General features: G+C 42.1%; 1 protein-coding gene across 2 annotated transcripts in view; it reads right to left on the bottom strand.

Moving 5' to 3' along the window:
• LOC147302806 (protein NLRC3-like) overlaps positions 1 to 22,130 on the bottom strand; it is a 341,154-nt gene that overhangs the window by 11,544 nt on the left and 307,480 nt on the right. Inside the window, exons 1-4 of one of the 2 annotated variants that reach the window (XM_086284420.1) lie at positions 5,649 to 5,758; positions 5,188 to 5,322; positions 3,256 to 3,387; positions 59 to 300 (exon numbers count right to left, since the gene is read on the bottom strand). In XM_086284420.1, the coding sequence (XP_086140546.1) occupies positions 59 to 300; positions 3,256 to 3,387; positions 5,188 to 5,322; positions 5,649 to 5,758 (619 nt within the window). Of the gene's footprint in view, positions 1 to 58; positions 301 to 1,306; positions 1,439 to 3,255; positions 3,388 to 5,187; positions 5,323 to 5,648; positions 5,759 to 22,130 lie in introns of those variants that run through there. The other variant, XM_086284419.1, reaches the window with a different exon arrangement.

Below are 22,130 nucleotides of genomic sequence, written 5' to 3'. Positions count from 1 at the left end.
CAACAAGAAGTCCAGTTTTCAGAAATGAGTCCATCAGCAGACAGATGTTCAGTCTTACTTTGTACACAGCTGCTCTGACTGGCTGTCTGCAGTCCAGCTCTGCTTCTGGATCTTTCTCCACACTGGGGACAGGACCAGTCTCCTGATGAAGCAGACTGGTCCCAGTATGAGGAGATGCACTGTCTGCAGAACCAGTGTCCACAGCTGGTAGAGACTGGATCCTTCAGGACGTCCTGACACAAAGCACAGCAGGACAGCTGCTCCTCCTCACAGACACCACTCCTCTTCCTCTTCCTCCCTCTGTGAACACATTTCTTTATCACTAAAATCATTGACTGTCAGTGACAAACATCCAGATTTGATGACACTGTGCAGAAGCTCTGATGGTCACAGAGAAAAGTCAAAGTGGAGAAACTTGTGTTTGAGTTCAGAATCCAAGTTTCCTTTGCTGTTCCTGCCTGTCTTATTAAACACAGAGTGATCAGCCTACAAACTCCACAGTAAAAGCCTTCATCACAGAGCCAATCAGGCAGAAGCTTCTGCACCATCAGGACACAAACAGAGAGGAGCTTCTATCCTCAGACCATCCAAGTCCTAAATCAGAACATGCTCCCCTCATAGCATCACCATCAGGGTTTAAACAGGACCTTACATCATGTTCTTGTCTCACTGTCATATTTCAGATCATACCTGATTCATTATGACGTCACACGCTGCTACACTGATCCTGCTGCTTCATTACTGCTGATATTACTCTGCTCACTCTGTTCAGTTACTCTGTTTACATCACTTTGCTCATTTGCTTTGTTCTGCTTGCACTGCTCTGTCAGTACATGCTGTGCTAATGTGGCACAAAGCACTTTAACATTACATCTGCACAATGTTTCATTATTTCATTTAATGATTGTTTCTAATGTTTTGTCCAGTCACAGGAGCAGCTCAGCACATTTCACTGTGTTGTACGTGTATGACGATGCCTGTGACAAATAAACAGCCTCGGACTCTTCAATCTTCTGCATTTCTTTGGAGATCAGCTCAGTGGCCTGTTGAGACCATCTTTCTATTTCTGATGACTCAGTTCAGATTATTATCCTGATACTTTCTTTTAAAATGTGATGAAATCATTTATCTGATGTTCTGACACAAATACACCAAAACGATCCCAAACAGCACAAACCACCACGTTACACACAGTGTAATAAAAATACAGGCAACTACAAATAAAAACACTTTTAAAATATAAACTAAAATTACAAAGTGGTCACAGAATTTCAAACACCCGTAAATGAGTCAGCAGCTCTCTTACATGGTCAGCTGAGCTCCATGATTGAAGAACATTGTTGCTGCAGGTTCATCACTGAAGTTTACAGGTCTGTTTTTGGAGCAGTCACTCCTCACAGACACACAGCTGGATGCTGGAGACTGTGACCTCTGACCTCTGCAAACACAACCACATTGCATTCATTTCACATCAATTAGTACACCACAAAAGGCATGCAAGAAACACAGTATGAAGGCAAACTTCTGGCTTCAATAACATTCAACAGGTCAGGTGGAAACTTTTCTCAGATTTGATTCATGTTTTTATAGAACGATCCAGCTAAAAAAAATATACCATTAGGTCAGGGGTCAGCAACCTTCAGGACCCAAAGAGCCATTTGGAGCCAGTTTCCACGCAAAAGAAAACACTGGGAGCCACAAATACTTTTTGACATCTAGAATGAAGATAACACTGTATATACTGTTTTTTACCTTTATGCTTTGTGTGAACAACTAAGGTGTGTTGCTTATGAAATCCATGAAGTGCTACAGAGAAAATTACATGTTATTTATGTAATGAACACATTTGAACTCTTACAGAAATATAACCAAAGGAAAGACACCCAGCTGAACTAAAATGATGTAGCAAACAAAAGCTGCTGTGAGCCGCCACCCTTATATCTCCTTTGGGCTTTTGGAGCCTTGAGCTGACTTTTAAAAAATAATTGGAAAAAAAGCTCTATGCTGCTGAAAGATGAAAAATAGATATTTGCAAAATTCTGCCTAAATATGTATTTTACCTGGTTAATGTGTGTGGCGGGGCGTGGTCAGCAGCGCCGCTGCAGGGGAGGCGGACGCACCTGAGCGGCACCCGCAATCACGCCTCGCCGCCTTAACGTCTGTGCTGTTGTGTTGGTGTGTGTCGGGCTGTGAGCTGCAAAGCTACAGCCGGCTGTGTGCGTACAGCAACCGTGTGTGAAAAGTGGTCAATAAAGAGAAGCTGAAAAGCGTGTTCATGCAAACATCGTCGGGTCTGCCGTGATATGTTTACAACGGGACTTCTGCTCCTGAACCTCTGCGCACAGCGTCTGCAGGTCGGGGCTGTACGAAGTCACTTTCATCTTTACAGGACTGTAAGCTGTCGTCTGTGAGGCGTGAGCGGTGTTTGTTTTTAACATAGTTCACGGTGGAGAACAGCTGCTGACATAATGTGGATCCGAAGATCCATAATTGGCCTACCTGGGGCTGAAAGTCTCGATAAATGCAGGCGTTTCGGCGGGTACACCGGCTTCCGCGAGTGTGACGCTTATTTGAACGATCAAAAAATAATAAAATATAATTTTCTTTTTATATTTCAATATCACAATAATCTTCCAATTTAGAACTACAAGTTAAAAAAGAACATAAATAAAATACACTTCAGCTAAATACTTCTAATTTATTTTCCCAAACCACGAGGAGCCGCACTGTAAGGACTAAAGAGCCGCAGGTTGCCGACCCCTGCATTAGTGTTAGTCAATGTTGCAACTGAACTGAAAAACAAAAGATTTTGGTCCAAAGAAACAAAGTCACTATTAATACAACACAACCCCCCCCAAAAAGAGCCATGTAGACCCCGGGCTCTATGGGTCTTGTGCTCGGAGCTTGTTCCTGTGCTGCCATGATTAGTGCCTCTGTGCTGTCTTTCAGTCCAGCTTTGTTCAGCCACTGGTAGGATTTCTGGATGTCAGCCACTTCCTCTGCCTGCTGGTGGTGCAAACTGTGTTGTTCTGAGTTTCATTGGACGTCTTTGTCCAAAGCACCAGACAAAGGGCAAAGTAGATGCATTTGCATCAGCAGGAAAATACACCCCAAACTAGCATCATCATTATACAACTTTAACAACTGCCACTAAATGATACTTCATACACAGACCAGTGTTAGGTTAAGTTATGATGTCACTGGCAGAACATTTATAGAAACAACCTTTGAACTCTGAGTCAGCAGCTCTCTTACATGGTCAGCTGAGCTCCATGATTGAAGAACATTGTTGCTGCAGGTTCATTACTGAACTCTGGAGGTCTTTCTTTGGACCGGTCACTCCTCACAGACACACAGCTGGATGCTGGAGACTGTGACCTCTGACCTCTGCAAACACAACCACATTGCATTCATTTCACATCAATTAGTACACCACAAAAGGCATGCAAGAAACACAGTATGAAGGCAAACTTCTGGCTTCAATAACATTCAACAGGTCAGGTGGAAACTTTTCTCAGATTTGATTCATGTTTTTATAGAACGATCCAGCTAAAAAAAATATACCATTAGGTCAGGGGTCAGCAACCTTCAGGACCCAAAGAGCCATTTGGAGCCAGTTTCCATGCAAAAGAAAACACTGGGAGCCACAAATACTTTTTGACATCTAGAATGAAGATAACACTGTATATACTGTTTTTTACCTTTATGCTTTGTATGAACAACTAAGGTGTGTTGCTTATGAAATCCATGAAGTGCTACAGAGAAAATTACATGTTATTTATGTAATGAACACATTTGAACTCTTAAAGAAATATAACAAAAGGAAAGACACCCAGCTGAACTAAAATGATGTAGCAAACAAAAGCTGCTGTGAGCCGCCACCCTTATATCTCCTTTGGGCTTTTGGAGCCTTGACCTGACTTTTAAAAAATAATTGGAAAAAAAGCTCTATGCTGCTGAAAGATGAAAAATAGATATTTGCAAAATTCTGCCTAAATATGTATTTTACCTGGTTAATGTGTGTGGCGGGGCGTGGTCAGCAGCGGCGAGGTGGACGCACCTGAGCGGCACCCGCAATCACCCCTCGCCGCCTTAACGTCTGTGCTGTTGTGTGTCGGGCTGTGAGCTGCAAAGCTACAGCTGGCTGTGTGCGTACAGCAACCGTGTGTGAAAAGCGGTCAATAAAGAGAAGCTGAAAAGCGTGTTCATGCAAACATCGTCGGGTCTGCCGTGATATGTTTACAACGGGACTTCTGCTCCTGAACCTCTGCGCACAGCGTCTGCAGGTCGGGGCTGTACGAAGTCACTTTCATCTTTACAGGACTGTAAGCTGTCGTCTGTGAGGCGTGAGCGGTGTTTGTTTTTAACATAGTTCACGGTGGAGAACAGCCGCTGACATAATGTGGATCCGAAGATCCATAATTGGCCTTCCTGGGGTTGAAAGTCTCGATAAATGCACGGCGTTTCGGCGGGTACACCGGCTTCCACGAGTGTGACGCTTATTTGAGCGATGAAAAAATAATAAAATATAATTTTCTTTTTATATTTCAATATCACAATAATCTTCCAATTTAGAACTACAAGTTAAAAAAGAACATAAATAAAATACACTTCAGCTAAATACTTCTAATTTATTTTCCCAAACCACGAGGAGCCGCACTGTAAGGACTAAAGAGCCGCAGGTTGCCGACCCCTGCATTAGTGTTAGTCAATGTTGCAACTGAACTGAAAAACAAAAGATTTTGGTCCAAAGAAACAAAGTCACTATTAATACAACACAACCCCCCCAAAAAGAGCCATGTAGACCCCGGGCTCTATGGGTCTTGTGCTCGGAGCTTGTTCCTGTGCTGCCATGATTAGTGCCTCTGTGCTGTCTTTCAGTCCAGCTTTGTTCAGCCACTGGTAGGATTTCTGGATGTCAGCCACTTCCTCTGCCTGCTGGTGGTGCAAACTGTGTTGTTCTGAGTTTCATTGGACGTCTTTGTCCAAAGCACCAGACAAAGGGCAAAGTAGATGCATTTGCATCAGCAGGAAAATACACCCCAAACTAGCATCATCATTATACAACTTTAACAACGGCCACTAAATGATACTTCATACACAGACCAGTGTTAGGTTAAGATATGATGTCACTGGCAGAACATTTATAGAAACAACCTTTGAACTCTGAGTCAGCAGCTCTCTTACATGGTCAGCTGAGCTCCATGATTGAAGAACATTGTTGGTGCAGGTTCATGACTGAAATATGGAGGAAGTATTTCTCTGGACCAGTCACTCCTCACAGACACACAGCTGGATGCTGGAGACTGTGACCTCTGACCTCTGCAAACACAAACATCAATAACTGATCAGTTCTCTCTGACAGCCATATGATCAGCTGATCCCTCTGTGATATTGTGTCTGCCTCATAACGCTGACAGGTCAGCCAATCATCAGCCAGTTTTTCTGTCTCTGAATGAACTCAGTTTGTTCTCAGCTCTTCTCTGATTCTGCTGCACTGACTTCACTTAAACTTACAGAGTTCAGATCTTAGCAAGAAAACAAGTCAATAAAAATCAAACTCAGATCAAACAGTTTGAACCAATCACAGATCAATGATTCTGTCATGGTTATGTTGAAATGACTAATAAAGTTAGTAGTGTTCTTACATTATTGCTGCAGGTCCATGACTGTAAGGTGGAGGTGTTTGTGTAACCCCGTCACTCCTCACAGATACACAGCTGGATGCTGCAGATGCTGCTCCGTCCTCTTCCTCCATCTTCTTGATGTCAGGGTGGAGTTAGTCTGAGAGGTAAACACACACACTCAGAGGTGCTGTTGTACTGGAAGCATCACACTGACGGCTTTCTAATGTTGGAGCTTTGGCCCTAAAGTCCAAACCAGTTATTTTAGAGGCTCAAAGTCTTTAAAAAACACCAAAACCATCACATTATTTAATAAGTACATGATCAGGTGGATGAAGGAACTCCGTGTGTTTGGGATCATCATCATGGTGAGGAGCCCACATGTTACGGCTCCTTTGGAGAGAAGCTGAGGATCACTGCAGGAAGTGAGCTCATGAAACCAAACTGCTGTTTGTGAGCAGCATGACTCTGTTATTGGACCTGCTCTGTGTTCTACATATGATCAATACTTCAAATATCTGTAAACATCTCATCTTATATTTGTTGCACTTGGTCACATCTGTCTTTAAAAATAGATTTTTAATGTCACTGAGAGTTCTTTTCTACCTTTATTGATTTATTTTGGAATAAATTAAATATAAAGGTGCCAAAAACTGCCTGCAGCTTCTGCTCTGTGACAGGAAACTACTGTCAGGCTCAAAATGACTTCAGATTATTCATCACAGAGTGTTTATGGATCACAGGACACGTTACAGTTTTACTGTCAATGTTTTAGTTTAAAAGAATGACGTCATAAGATCTTATTGTGAACCTGCGCGCTCATTGGCTAATACCCTGAGACTGACAGGTGGTTATCCAATCAGCGTGCGGCCTCACACGGACATAAAACTCTTAAAGTTTGTTTTTTAAGGGATTTCCAGATCAGACCTGATGTTTCTGCCTACAGCCTGTTTACCGATATAATCAATATCAGATATCAGAGCAACAGAAACCTCGGTGATCAGGACGCCGGGACTGAGAACAGGAAGTGGCTCAAACGTCGCACTTTCATAAAGTCAGCCTGAACTCCACTCACCGAGTTTCTGTCGCCATTTTAGTTTTAAAACCCGTCGTGATAAGGGCGGGTCTTACTGTGAACCTGCGCGCTCATTGGCTAATAACTTGAGATTGACAAGTTGCTATCCAATGAGCGCGCGGCTTCTCCCAACATAAAGTAGTTTCCTTTGAAAAACCAAAGTCTGATTATTTTTGCCTCCACTGACGGAGCCTGTTGTTCCCGCCACAGAGACACAGTAATGTCAGAGCGGTGTTAACACTCACCTGCCTCAGCACAGCTCTCACTCTCCTCCTGCTCTCTCAGCTAAACTCACTTCCTCTCTACTTACAGGAAACCAGCGCTCAGAGGAGCCGACCGGCCTCACGTTTCACCCACAGACACGAACAGTGTGGAATTATTTTATGTCATAAGAAGAAACATATTCATGTTAACACTCACCTGCCTCAGCTCCACCTTCCTCCTGCTGCTCTGAACGGAGGATCAACACTTTCACTTTCACTGCTCCTCCCTAAACACAGAGGATGCTGGGACTTGTAGTTTTTACCTTGTGTGATATTTATGGCTGTGACACTAAATCACAGCATGAAAACTTCCTGCAAACATGTCACAGGCGATAAAAGTTTCACATTAAAGGTGAAGTTATTTTTCTGTCTCATGTTCAATAAACAGTGAGCTGGGAAAACTGAAGAACAGACTTCAGACGTTCCCTGCAGAGTTTCTGCTGCTCGGTCGTCTGCATGTTGCTGAGACTGAGCTGATGATGAAGCTGTGATGGGTTTATGGCACGTTTGGTTCTGGAGAAGAGTTTTACTGTCGGTGCAGGTGAAATGATCAGAGGTTACAGCCTCTGGTTAAAGTGGAGGCAGCGATCAGGACGGCTGAGCAGCAGAGGTCTCGAGGGTCCTAAAGTGTAAAAGCATCAGTGTTAGTAACACAAAGATGACAGAATGGGATCATCCACACAACACTAACATCTAAATCCACGGCAGGAACTCTTCCAGTGTCCTGAAAAATCTGTGTGCACGATGCTGAGATTAAAATCTGTCTGCTCATCTTAATGCAATATTGTGAAGTTACAATTCTTTTCTGTAAAAAGAATTTTCATTTTTGTATATAAATAAATGTTGATGTTGTGCTTTGGGATCGTGTGCTTCAATTTGACTTATAATGTGCCAAATGACTGCAACAGGCGGCTTAAGGCGATGCCATCCAGAGTAAGGATCGTGTTAGCCAGTGTTTCTAAGATTTTTACGCCCCGTTACAATAACCTCAGTTTATCTGAACTTAGAAGCAGAAAATTAAAGCTCATTATGTGTCTAAGACATCCCGGCAGTTTAACCAATAAAAGCGGGTATCATATGCATAGCAGTGAAAATGTATGCTATGTCTTCTAAAGCACGTATAATGTAAGCAGAACTGGTCTTTGCACAGAAGCCTGTGGAGCTTCATAATTAACCTCAGTGTGTGAAGAGGACTCTCCATTTAATAATAGCTGTAATAAAATGTTCTGGCCAACGGTGTTAAACGCTGCACTTGGGTCTAGCAGGGAAGATTTCAACTTTTCAATATGAATGAAGGCTGAAAACTGATTAGATTAATGTCTGATGATCTTTTCTGTGCTTCTGCAAGTTTGTAACACCGAACATATTAAAGGATGATATAAGGTTCACAGGAAGAGTTTAATTAGACACACATTTACTATTTTTTCTTTATACTCTTTCTTTCTTGACATGTTTAATATACGGAGCCCCGCAGGGGACATGGGAGAAAAAAAATTAAGACGGACTTTTGCGAGATCTCGCAAAACAAACTCGGGACGCAGAGGGAGAAGATCTGGCGTTCTGGTTCGACTGAGACGGCGCACTAACAGACCACCATTAACCAGTTTATTACTGGCTAATGTGCAGTCTCTGGAAAACAAGCTGTGCGAGCTTCGGGCACGGATCTCATTCCAGCGAGAGATGCGGGACTGCTGCGTGATCTGCCTCACAGAAACCTGGCTATCGGACAAGGTACCAGACTCCGCAATACAACTACCGGGGTTCTCCGTGCATCGTGCGGACAGGTCACAGGATCTTACTGGGAAAAGCAGAGGCGGTGGTGTATGTTTCATGATCAACAACAGCTGGTGTGATTATGCGAACGTGCACCCGGTCAAATCCTTCTGCTCACCGGATCTGGAGTACCTGATGATTAAGTGCCGGCCATTCTGGCTACCGAGGGAATTTACAGCAGTGATTATTACGGCTGTTTACATTCCCCCACAAGCCGACACTGACCGAGCACTCAGGGAACTGTACAGCGCGATCAGCAGTGAGGAAACCGCACACCCAGAGGCAGCGTTTATCACAGCCGGAGACTTTAATAAGGGAAACCTGAAGAAAGTCTCACCAAAACTCCACCAACACATCCATTTTAGCACTCGTGGAGACCGGCTACTTGACCACTGTTACACCTCTTTCCGGGATGCGTACAAAGCCCTCCCCCGCGCCCCATTCGGCCAATCAGATCACCGCTCCATCCTGCTCCTGCCCGCCTACAGGCAGAAGCTGAAACGGGAAGCTCCAACCCGGAGGGCGGTGCACTGTTGGACGGACCAATCGGAATCTACGCTGCGGGACTGTTTTGATCACGCGGACTGGGAAATGTTTCACGTGGCTGCTAGGAACATTGATGAGTACACAGACTCAGTCTGTGGATTTATCAGGAAATGCGTGGAAGATGTCGTCCCATCCATAACAGTTAAATCCTTCCCAAATCAAAAACCCTGGATTAACGGAGATGTTCGCGCGGCACTGGCGGCACGGAGCACTGCTTTTGCCTCCGCGAACACATCGGACTACAAACACGCACATTACCAACTCCGGAAGACGATCAAAGCAGCCAAACGTGAGTACAGGGACAGGGTGGAACAACAGTTTGACAACCCTCGGAGTATGTGGCAGGGACTAAACACGATCGCAGACTTTAGAGGGAAAACCAGCACACCACAGACCACGGCCTCTCTGTGTGAGGATCTAAACGTATTCTACGCTAGATTCGACACAGTGAACACCATGAGACCGGACAGTGTGCGCACCGCGGATGACGTCAGTGCGCACACTGTGTCTGAGGAGGATGTGCGGAAGTGCTTCAGGAAGGTGAACGCGCGCAAAGCTACTGGTCTGGACGGGATTCCCGGCCGCGTCCTCAGGTCATGCGTGGCTCAGCTGGCTGGAGTGTTCACGCACATCTTCAACCTTTCCCTCTCTCTGTCTGTAGTCCCAGCCTGCTTCAAAATGGCCACCATCGTCCCTGTACCCAAATCCTCCACCATCTCCTCATTGAACGACTGGCGACCTGTAGCCCTGACCCCCATCGTAAGCAAATGCTTCGAGAAGCTGGTCAGGGACTTCATCTGCTCTGCACTACCCGACTCACTGGACCCTCTACAGTTTGCATACCGCCACAACAGGTCCACTGATGATGCCATAGCCCTGACACTACACACTGCCCTGTCACACCTGGAGAAGAGAGACACGTATGTGAGGATGCTGTTTGTAGATTACAGCTCAGCATTCAATACCATCGTTCCCTCGAAGCTGGACAGGAAACTGCAGGATCTAGGACTGAGCAGCTCCCTCTGCAGCTGGATCCTTAGCTTCCTGTCTGACAGATGCCAAGTGGTCAGACTGGGCAGCATCACCTCATCCCCCATCACACTGAACACTGGTGCTCCACAGGGGTGTGTACTGAGCCCTCTCCTGTACTCACTCTACACCTACGACTGCACAGCCACTAACAGCTCCAACATCATTGTGAAGTTTGCGGACGACACTACAGTGGTGGGTCTTATCACCAACGGTGATGAGACGGCTTACAGGGAGGAGGTCAGCGCCCTGACCCACTGGTGTCAAGACAACCATCTCACCCTCAACGTCGCAAAGACAAAGGAGTTGATAGTGGACTTCCGGAGGAGCAGAGAAGTACACACCCCCATCACCATCAACGGCGCTGCTGTGGAGAGTGAGCAGCTTCCGGTTCCTTGGTGTACATCTGGCTGAGGATCTTACGTGGTCAGTACACACAAACAAAACAGTGAAGAAGGCGCAGCAGCGCCTCTTCTTTCTCAGGAGACTGAAAAGATTCGGCATGAGCCCCCGCATCCTCAGGACCTTCTATCACTGTGCCATTGAGAGCATCCTCACTGGATGCATCACCACCTGGTATGGCAACAGCACCGCTTACAACTGCAAAGCTCTCCAGCGAGTAGTGCGGTGCTCTGAACGGATAATTGGAGGTGAGCTTCCCTCCCTCCAAGACATCTACAGGAAGCGCTGCCTGAGGAAAGCGGGGAGGACCATCAAGGACTCCAGTCCCCCCAGCCATCAACTGTTCAGACTACTTCCATCAGGAAGGAGGTTCTGCAGCATCCGGTCCCCAACCAGCAGACTGAGAGACATCTTCTTCCACCAGGCCATCAGACTGCTGGACACTTCATAGACACCTCACCTTCACTACTGGAACTTCAACATTATGCACTCCACACTGTATATAAATGCCACTGTTTTGCACATGTCTCAACTCTGTATATTTTTATATATTTTATTTATTGTTTACTCTATTTAATTTGTAAAAATGTGTATACACACACACACGTAGAAAAACATTTAGTATACACATCCAGAAATGCAGTTTGTAATGAAAAAAGGTGGAAACTATAGAGGTACAGTTAGTCAGTAGGAGGTGTAATTGTCTGCCTGCAGAGATAAAGGTGTGGGGTGTAAGAAAAGGTGTAAAACCTTTGGAGGTTCAGGTGGACATGGTTTCAGTTGACCTCTGACATGATAAGATAAGATAAAGGAACTGTTTGTAATGAAAAAGGTGGAAAAACTATGGAACTACAGTTGGGATGTGTGAGTGCTGGGATGCTCTTGATAAAGGGAGCCTCTTTTATTGTTTTATGACTTCTTTTGCTGACTGTTGGGGGCCTAACTGTAACCCACTCTGTCTAACTGTTGCAGAGTGTGACTAGTTAAGAATCTGTAGTTTTTAGAAGTAACACCAGAAAAGTTTATTTCTAAAGGAATACCTGTTGTTGTTTGTGGTGCTCTATTTAAAACTATTAGCCTCTGTGTCTTTTCGGAGCGCTAAAGAAAAAGTCAAATGCTCCTAAAGGAGATAAATCATCTATGTGTAATCAACAAGTCTTACTGTTGCAGTGTGTTTGTGACTAGTAGATAATTATAGGGCTAGTTGCATTAAAGGAACATTGGGGGTTGATACAGTGCTAGTGTGGCTAGGTGTGAATATGTGCTTTTAGAAGTATCACAGTTTGATTTCTAAAGGGATACATGTTGTTTGTGCTATTCTGTTTAAAAACTATTAGCCTGTGAAACTATTAGAAAAGTGAAATCAAAAAAAGTGTAGGTATTACTACTAATGGGAACTGAAGCAGTTGTAGGAATTGAAATTGATACTCAGCCCTAATCACATTGTCTCCTGTTATTTTTCTTGCAAACCAGGCGAAACAGGATTTAATGATAACATGCAGCAAAACTGAATCCTAAATCATCAAAGCAGCCGTAACAATAACACAAACAACATGTTTAATCAGTAAAAAATATTGCGAAATAAAGAAATCACAGGATAAAATGATTAATTAGGCAAGTTTTTCTTTCTTTAAAATGTTTTCTTTAAAATATTTTGTATTAATCACGTTACAATCGAACAAAAAAGGGAAAAACTAACATTTTAAAGGTGTTATTCAGTTTTTCCTCATGCAAATCTTTAGATCTTTTTTAGAAAAGCAAAGTCTTGATGAACCTGCATGAGTGCTCACTGTGTATGTTAACAATGATCAGATGAGTTTCTTTTTTGTTCATTTAAACCTGTTTTATATTTAGTTTTTTTCTAATTTGACTCGATTCACAGAAGATGAAGCATTTGAACTGAAGTTAAAACTAGAATTTCTTAGAGAGACTCCGCCTGAAAGAGTGAAACCCGCATGTGAGATTTTGTGGCCTCTGTGTGACTGTTGGTGGGTCAAAAAGGTTTCAGCTGCACAGCCAGACGTTATTGAGCGAGCCACCGGTTGAGAGGCACACTTCTCGCAGCTCCTTCCTTTCGTCAGACTTTAAAAGAAACATTTATAGGGTTTAGAGATATTAATATTGATACCACCTCTGGAGAGGTTACGGTGTTGTGCCAAAAAGTGATTTCCAATGTTTCTGTGTATTTTTTATGTGTAATATCTTTACGTACGTTGGTAAATAGACTTCGGTTGTCAGGTTAAGGCTGTGTGCAGGCAAGAGTGGAAGTAGAAGGACCCAAAGTGCAGACACTCGGAGGCGGAAAGTAACTCAAAACTCAGCTTTTATTGCTGGATGGCAAAAAGTGGCAAAACGTAACAAAAATCCAAATAACGTTACATGACCAGGCAGCCAGAACACACAGCATAAATGAAAGCAGATCACGACACCGACACAAAGAAACACAGGGCTTAAATACACAGAGGGAGCAATCAGGGAATGGGTAACAGGAGGGAAACACAGCTGGGGCAAATCAGGCCTAACGAGACAAGGGGAAGCAAAACCAGACACATTAACATCAGACATGGACTTTCAAAGTAAAACAGGAAACATAACACAGACTCAGGCAGGCTCTATAACAAAGGGAACAGAGACGTGGGACCAGGGCAGACACAGACACTGGCTGTATCCCAATTCAGGATCTGCAGCCTTAAAGTACGCAGCCTCAACCATCCTCAAGGGCCGCGTACTCAAAGACCGCTAAGGCCGGAAGTGCGAGGCTTGTGAAATGGGACGGTCTAGCCTCCGTTGCGCTGCCCAGGTTGCCTAGCAACCATGATACCAACAGCTGGAAACGTGTCTTACAGCTGTGTTTGACAGAAATGAAGGAGAAAATCTTTTGTTCATTTGTTTGTTTGTTTCTACATGAGCTTTGATCATTCTCTGTGAGATTGAGCTCAGCTATTGAACGGCGTATATTTGAAAGTAAAGGCTTTAAAACCAAGTTAGTACAAACGTCACTAATGTCACATAACTTTGCCGACATGTGGCCAACAGTAATGTTTTAATGTTCTTCGTTATTAAACATTTGCACATAAATAAGTGACATAATATTCAGTACTTACTTAAAGTTTACTCTTCGGGCGCCCCTCATCCGCCGTTTTATTTCGGCAAAATTATCCACACCCACCGCCGCGCTATGCATTCTGGGATATGTTGGGCCACGAAGTCTACACTGCCACGTCCTTAAAATTCAGGGAAATGAAGGACGCATTTGGGGGCCGCATTTCGAGCAGCCTTCGAATTGGGACAGCCTTCGTCGCGTCGCTCTGACGTAATCGGCCTTAAAATGCGGCCCTTAAGGCTGCAGACCCTGAATTGGGATACAGCCACTGACTGGACGTGGGGATACAGCAGATAGGGGAGACAGCAACTATGGAACACAGACAGAAAACCAGAACACTAAAACTCTAACCAAACCCCACCCAGACAACCTAAACTAAGAATAATCCTAAAACCCATAAAGCAAAGCTAGAATATAATGAAATAACAAAATCAAAGAACCAAAAACACAAAACACTGGGTCAACGACCCAGGGACCCTAACATCGGTGAACAGGGTTTACAAAGAGGTTTTATATAGAATTAAAAAGAAATCTGTGTTTCAAGTGTCTTTACAACTCTGTGTTATTGTACTTACATTATAACCAATCCGCTCCTTTATCCCCACTTAAAATATTTTTACTGAACTATTGTAATATTTCCTCTTGGCCAACTTACTCTTACAAAAGACATGTTTAATGTTAATGAGATTTTTTTTAACTACATAAATAAAGGTTATATAAAAGTCGCTGCCAAAAACTGATCGCAGCTTCTACCTTGTTACACGAATGTTGTTTGTGGCTCAAGATGACTTTATGTCATCCATGAGGGAAGCATTTGACATATGTTTCACATATTATAGCCCAACAAGTTACTTATAGCAGTTTAAATACGAGCAATCACTTTTTGGCACAACACCGGTGTCTAGCAGGTTTTATATTTTAGAAAGTTTAAACATCAGCTTAATAGAAGTCGTGTGGTCGTGAGTTTTGCATAAACAAATTTGTGCAAACCTCAATGAAGTGAAGCAACATTATAAAGAAGAGTGAGCCTAAATGACTCCCCAATGATGTGAGAGACTGATAGTCATACAGAAAACAATGACTTTGAGCTGTTGCTGCTAAACGTGCTTCTACAAGCAACTGAATCTTGGAGTGCACTTTGGTTTGTCTGCTCATAAATTGGTGGTTCATGATGATAAATGAACTTCTGAACTGGTTTAACATCAGTGCAGTGGCTGGTCCATTCCTTGATGTATATGTCAACGTTCAAAATGAGCCATTTAAATCAGCTGTGTTGGATCAAGGACACATCTAAACCCTGCAGGACAGCGGCCCCGAGGCCTGGAGTTCCCACCCTCAGTGCAGTGGAAATAGTCTCGTGCCAGTCTTGGTGCTGCCTTTGAGTCTATATTGCCGAACACTGTGTGCACACATTTTTTTCCTTCCTAAACAAACACACATTTGTAAAGGAAAATTTAAATTGAACTCACAGTTGGCGGTTAATCGTTATATAGTTTAGATGTACACCGAGAGACGCATTTAGTGGGACTTTTACACCGCCACAGATTTTCTTCTTCTTTTTTGTTACATTATTGACATATACTAGATATTTTAACCTAAGCAGCAACAATCATGTCTCTGGTACAGGCACTTTCCACCATGCAGGTTAAGCTAAAATGTGACTTGAAACAAATTCTGGGTTTCCGTTCCATAAAGGTTCATTTCATCTGGTAAGTTAGCCCCTGAGGTAACAGTCTATGTGAACATAACATACTCACTGACTCACACTCAACTTGATTGATAGTGATTTCCTGAATTAGGCAAAGCGCACAGAGGAAATTCATTTGCATATGTTTGTTTTCACAATCACTGAAATCCAAGTTAGGCATGTTTCCCTTTGTTGTTGTTGTTCTTGACACGAGTGCTTCAGTTATTTTCTCATCAGTATGTTAGGACAGAAAGGATTCTGTTGTGGATTTATGATCATCTCACGTGTGTCCATCTTTCAAACTCTTAGATTGTGTAGACATTAATGCAGCTGTCAGACTGTAGGCCAGTTTCTTTGCACTGTAAGCATTGATTGGATGCTACTGTAGCAATCAGTGCTTACACAAAACGTCCCTGCGTAAACCCTCAGACACACAACAAACAGATCAATAGTATCTGAAATTCAGAGTACGGATCTTTTTACACATTTCTCACAGAAAATCACCTAAATCGCTTTCGTGTGAGATGCATATCATGTTTGCCTCATAAAGACTTGCCCTGTATGTATTCATTTCTTTTGACTTTCACGTGGAATTGTCACCTAATATAACAGGTCCATCAGTAAATGGTGTCTATCTCCAGTTTCTGTCTCCTAGACTTTGTCCCTGTCAGGTTACAGCTGAATAGATAGTCATATCATGCAGAGACTGCATCGTACTATAATGCTCGTATGATCGCGTTTGTCATAAGTGGACTGGTCTTGTTGAAACGTTGCATAAACCTTGCCCAGTAAACTGTGAGTGCTAACATTTCTATGGCATATGCAAATACTTTAGACAAATCCCACAGTTGTCTATATTTGTATATTTGACAGTTTAATGAAGCATTTAGAAATCAAAGGTCAGATTAAAATGCTGTATCACAATAGAATGTGATATCACACAATACAATATTTTTAATATCACACACAGCATGAAAGCTTGCTAGTGTATATTATAAAAATATTACAGTATGTTGGTATAACTTTATCCCCTCCTAGTTTTTAAGATACAAATTTTGGCCCACACTGATTTGTGATCATATTCCTCTGTCCACTAAATGAAGATGGAGGCTCTGCTCTTTATTTCTGTGTTTCTCTGGAGAATCCTGGTAACATGATGGCTTTCTGTCTCTAAACACACACGAGCTTAACTCCGAATGAACATGATCAGAGTTCATTGAACCAACTCTGATCAGTCTTTTCTAAGGGTTTCAAGCCTTTCTTGTTCGAGCCTCTCTTTGTTGTTGCTACAGTTATGTGTAATTATTAATAGTATTGCAGATGTTAGCCTCTGCCTGCAGTGTTGATGTGGGTAAAGGCTTTAACCATGGATTAGCGGCAGGTCCCAGCTTGTAAATTGTGGAGCATTAATGCCCACTCCAGCTCCTATAACCAAATATAAACAGTTGGGATGAGAGTTAGCTCAAGCCACTACAACAGCCAGCAAGAATGATCTGTTCATGCTAGCATTAACAGTGCCTATACACATAGCGACACACGGGGGAGGGGCCTAACTAATAACCAAGATGACTACAGGCTTGGAGGTGCTAAAAGTCAGATATACCAGGAGCAGTTTGGGCTTTAGAACAAATTTTGTGTAATTATAACAATATGTAATTTAGGACCTGGTTACATATGATGCTGCTGATTTTTTAAATCGAATTTTTACGTTGCATTAATTTCTTTTTGTCAGACAGGGAATCAAACAAGTTCTGTTTTCTCGAATGAATCCCACTGTTATTTGTTTGTCCTACCAACAGGGATGTTTACATGGTATTCATGACTGCTGCACCTGATGACTTTCACAGCTTGAGGACTGCAAACATTTCCCAACAAGACATGAGTGGTGGGGTGATCGTTGGTATTCCTGATCAGGTGAGGATCTGTTCCCATCAAACCACCAAAACCAGTTGTTCAGGACGTTTACAGGATGAAGAATCCCCAGTTATTCTTTGTGGTTGGAATGTGCCTACATGTGGCTGTGTGGGATTCTGGCTTACTTTAGGGTCAGAGCAGTTGGTATGTGGAGCAAATACTGACACAGTCAGAGTGGGCAAACCAGCAATAGGCTTGTTGTCATACCTGGAAGTCTGAAAGCTCCCGATGCTGGATGGTCTTTCTAGTTTTTAATGACAGGTCGTCTAACAAAGCTTCCATGAGGTGCTATAATGGAGACTGTCCTTTTCAAGGAGTTTCTCATGTCTTATCCTACTTTTTTCTTTTTTTTAATTAACAGGAGTGAGAATTTGAAATCCTCTATATTGACATGATTACATTTCTTCTATTAAATGAGAAGTACATTTTGAACACAGTATAGTGAACACAATATCCAAGAAGCTAAATCTGGTGAAATGGTTTCTTTAGCTGTCAGCTTGAAAGGCTGATTGGGGTATTTTTGTCACCTTGCATGCGGGTGGCATGGACACCTGACTTTTGTGTGCATTTATCAAAAAGCTTGGATGATTTTGAAGATCAGTGGCATTCAACTCATGATCAGCGTTCAAGTTTTCTTAAAATCTTGTAACATGATAACTAGAAAGAAGACAGCTAGGATTTTCAAACTGATCCATAGATGGATCTACTATGAAGCTGAGGGACAGCACTGCTTAAAAGATCTTATGCCTTAAGATTGGCAGTTTGTATGACGTGCTATTTAGGCAATATATGAGCTATAGTGACCCCTTGTGGATATTGTGAGATATTGCTGTGTTGAGTACATTATGTTTTCAATTGTTTTTCTAGTTATTTGTGACTCTACTAATGATAAAATTGCCTGTTTCTGTTTCCAGAAAACCATTGCTCATAGTCCCACATACTATACAATGATAAGTTCAAGTATGGCTGTACCTAATTTGGATTAAGCCTGGCAAGCACTTTGATGTAAACATTTCTTCTGTGGGACTTAAAGACAGTTAACCCAACTCCTGGACTGCTGCAGTCTTCCTGACAGAAAGCTTAGGCCAGGCTTGTATGCCCAGTATATATATTCTATAACGTGTGTAACTACTTCGTTTAGTTGTTTTTGTTTGGATTTAGTTTAGTTGTTTTTCTTTTCAGTGTATTTCAGTGTCAATAATTTGTGTAGTGCTCACTCACATTTCAACTGGAAAAGACCTGCAATAGAAACGTATTTAGGAGCAAACAAGTGAATGAAAAGTTTGACATCATTAAGGCCAAACAGCACCTAGTTTTCAACAAAAACACATAACATAAGAGCAGCAGTGACGATGCAGCTGACACACATGAACCCATTTAAACTGGTCCCAGTGTTTTTAGCCTAACTTGAGTCTTGAACCATTGGGGCAAATGAAAAATTCCAGCAGTTCTTGAAAGCAGCAACTCTGTGCTTTTTTTTGTGATGTTAGGGACATTATGGTAACTCGAGGCAGAACACCATCCAAATCTTGGTAAATAACACATGAAAGAACAAAACAAACAAACATGGTAAAAAGAAGCCAAACGTGTGATAACATTGTTCCATCACGCTCACTCACTATTCTCTCAACCTTTGCCTTCACGGGGCTGCTGCAACAATGTACCTGGGATTACCGTAATGATGCAAATATTAATGAAAAGTGCAGAGTTGCTGCTCTCAGGAATCATTGGACTTCTTTTAATTGAGGAAATGGATCAGGAGTTACGGTAGTTACAGATGTTTAATACAACCCTAGAAAAGAGCTTTCTGTAGTGCTGTGCAATACGGAAAGATGTTTTATGTCTCCGATACAAGTAAATACAGGGCTGATATGATCTCTACTTTTTAATGTGGATGATGCATCATCAAAATGCCAAATTGTTTACATTTTCATGACCTTTACGTTGTTTTTTAGGGGGCTTCATCCTAATGATTATTAATGAGTTAAAACCGAGGACAGAAATAATAAAAGGATTTAGTTTGTAGCCCATAGTTTAAAAACAGTAATCACACATTATCCCTTTCTTTAACAGCAACACAAAAGGATCATTATATTCCATTAAATCTGAGCCATATTATATTCAGTATATTTATTTTAATTTCAGTAAATGTTTTTATTTAAATGACATGTTTCAGTGAGATAAATGTGTTATTTCAAGGTCGTTGCATCATTTTTACTTTTTGAGTTGGCTAAAATAAGAATTAGCCAGTTGCACTTTAAAGTAATATAACCAACATATCGCCACAGTTATCTACCTGGATATTCTTCAGAGCATGCTTTCTTGCATGTGACAACAAGAGACCTCTCGGTTGTCTGGTGGAGCATTTAGCGCCTCGCTACATGTTTCCAAATCGGCATTTCTTCTCAGTGAAAGCTGTCCTAGAGAAGTAAAGCAAGTTTGTAAGTTTCTCTCTCAGTGTTTGTAACGCATTCCCACGTTAAGCTTAACAACCGATATATGGAGCGACTGCCGCGCCTCCTCTCCCCCTCCCTCTCCTGCTGCTACTTCAATCATGAAACTAATCAATGATCAGCTGATCGCAAGTTCCGTCTCTCTTGTTTGTTTCCCACTTTGCGCCAGAAAGAGGAAACCAGCAGATAAACCACAGCAGCACGTTTAAGCTTGATAAGCTGTTGTTAGAATTTATTTAATATTACTTTAATGCCTAATGCTATAAGTAGCTGACAGCTGGTAACTGTGCAGGGGCGGGTCTAGCACGGTTTTGCCAGGGGGCCAGCTGGGGCATTAACAGGGAAAAGGGGGGCACAAAGAAATACTTTTCTTTCTTATTCTCGTTTAAAATGTCTCGCTTTTAATAAATAATTATCTGAATCTTACAACCAAAGTTTTTATCTAACGTAAAATGTATAGAAATCTAATATTGTATATAGTAACTATTAAGTCTAATATATACCCTAGTAAGTTATAGTACTTTTTCCTTTGGGAAGATACCATCTGTGCAGTCTGCAGTTCTGTTGAAGAAAGATGTTGAATCTATTTAATTGTTGTTGAAAAATAATTGATTTCTGTGCATTTTTTTTAAATACATGCATTAAATTAAAGTCGATTATGTCGATTAAGCATCACGAGGCAGAGGGTGGGCGATGGTTCCCTTTAGTTTTTTTTTTGCTGGGAGTTTGCAACCCTATTAGTTAGGTTGTTTAATATTTCTGCTAAGTACTCTTTAAAATACCAGAATAGGGAGGATGGTGCAGGTTTAAGTTTATTAGATTGATCAGTGTTGCTGAACTATGAAATATTTTGGGTGCAGTGTGTTTTTTGCGTACAGGTATAACTAAATAACTTTAATGTTTTATTTTTTAAAACTTGAGTATGAACTTATACAAAATAAAGAAAGATATTAAAAAAACTGTTTTATTGATTATAAAAATACGCTGTATCGGATTCATATCGATACTGGACACAAAAAAGTGGTATCGTGCGTTCTCTAGTCCATACAGGAGAGAACCAGAAACTAAAGAAACTAAATTGCGTGTTTACCTTTATGTTGACATCAGTGTCTGTTTTTTTTATTATTATTATTTCAGCATTTCAGCATCTCAAAATATTTTTTAGATAAAAGCAGTCAAAATATTTTTTTTAACAGATGAATCATTAAAGGATGGCAATTTCTAAGATGGTAACCAAAAGACCCGTGTGTTTTCTCTTTGGAATAATAATAATTATTGCTCATTAATAAGAAAACTATTTCGAATCCAATTCAATTTTCGAACAATCAATAAAATGATTGATGACTAAAATGATGAATAACTGCAGCCCTAGAATAAACACATTTTAGAGAAACTTGTGATTTTTGAGATGATGCAGTTTTAATTTGATAGTTTTTCCCCTTTGGTAACTTTGCTGTCCTCGCCCTGAGTTCCTTAGTTTCACCAGCTAGACAGCGAGATAACGATGCTCCAATAACCAGACTTATTTTCCTTTCTGCGCTGATTTATTGAAGAATGGCCTCTGACCATTGCCTTCTCTTTGACCATCGTAAAACTGAAAGTACAAAATACTGTATTAGCTAACTAACATTGTAAACTAGCTTGTTACACTCTTACTGCAAGCTAACAGTAGATTACAGCTCAGTATTCAATACCATCGTTCCCTCGAAGCTGGACAGGAATCTGCAGGATCTAGGACTGAGCAGCTCCCTCTGCAGCTGGATCCTTAACTTCCTGTCTGATAGACGCCAAGTAGTCAGACTGGGCAGCATCACCTCATCCCCCATCACACTGAACACTGGTGCACCACAGGGGTGTGTACTGAGCCCTCTCCTGTACTCACTCTACACCTATGACTGCACAGCCACTAACAACTCCAACATCATTGTGAAGTTTGCGGACGACACTACAGTGGTGGGTCTTATCACCAACAGTGATGAGACGGCTTACAGGGAGGAGGTCAGCGCCCTGACCCACTGGTGTCAAGACAACCATCTCACCCTCAACGTCGCAAAGACAAAGGAGTTGATAGTGGACTTCCGGAGGAGCAGAGAAGTACACACCCCCATCACCATCAACGGCGCTGCTGTGGAGAGTGAGCAGCTTCCGGTTCCTTTGTGTACACCTGGCTGAGGATCTTACGTGGTCAGTACACATAAACAAAACAGTGAAGAAGGCGCAGCAGCGCCTCTTCTTTCTCAGGAGACTGAAAAGATTTGGCA

The sequence above is a fragment of the Aulonocara sp. 'chitande type north' Nkhata Bay genome, linkage group LG23 (assembly GCF_057382095.1).
Source record: "Aulonocara sp. 'chitande type north' Nkhata Bay isolate Kocher_YH1m ecotype deep benthic linkage group LG23, A_spYH_male_GT1.1, whole genome shotgun sequence".
NCBI lineage: Eukaryota > Metazoa > Chordata > Actinopteri > Cichliformes > Cichlidae > Aulonocara > Aulonocara sp. 'chitande type north' Nkhata Bay.
The sequence above is the reverse complement of the archived record's forward strand: the minus strand, read 5'-3'. Positions and strand labels throughout refer to the sequence as shown.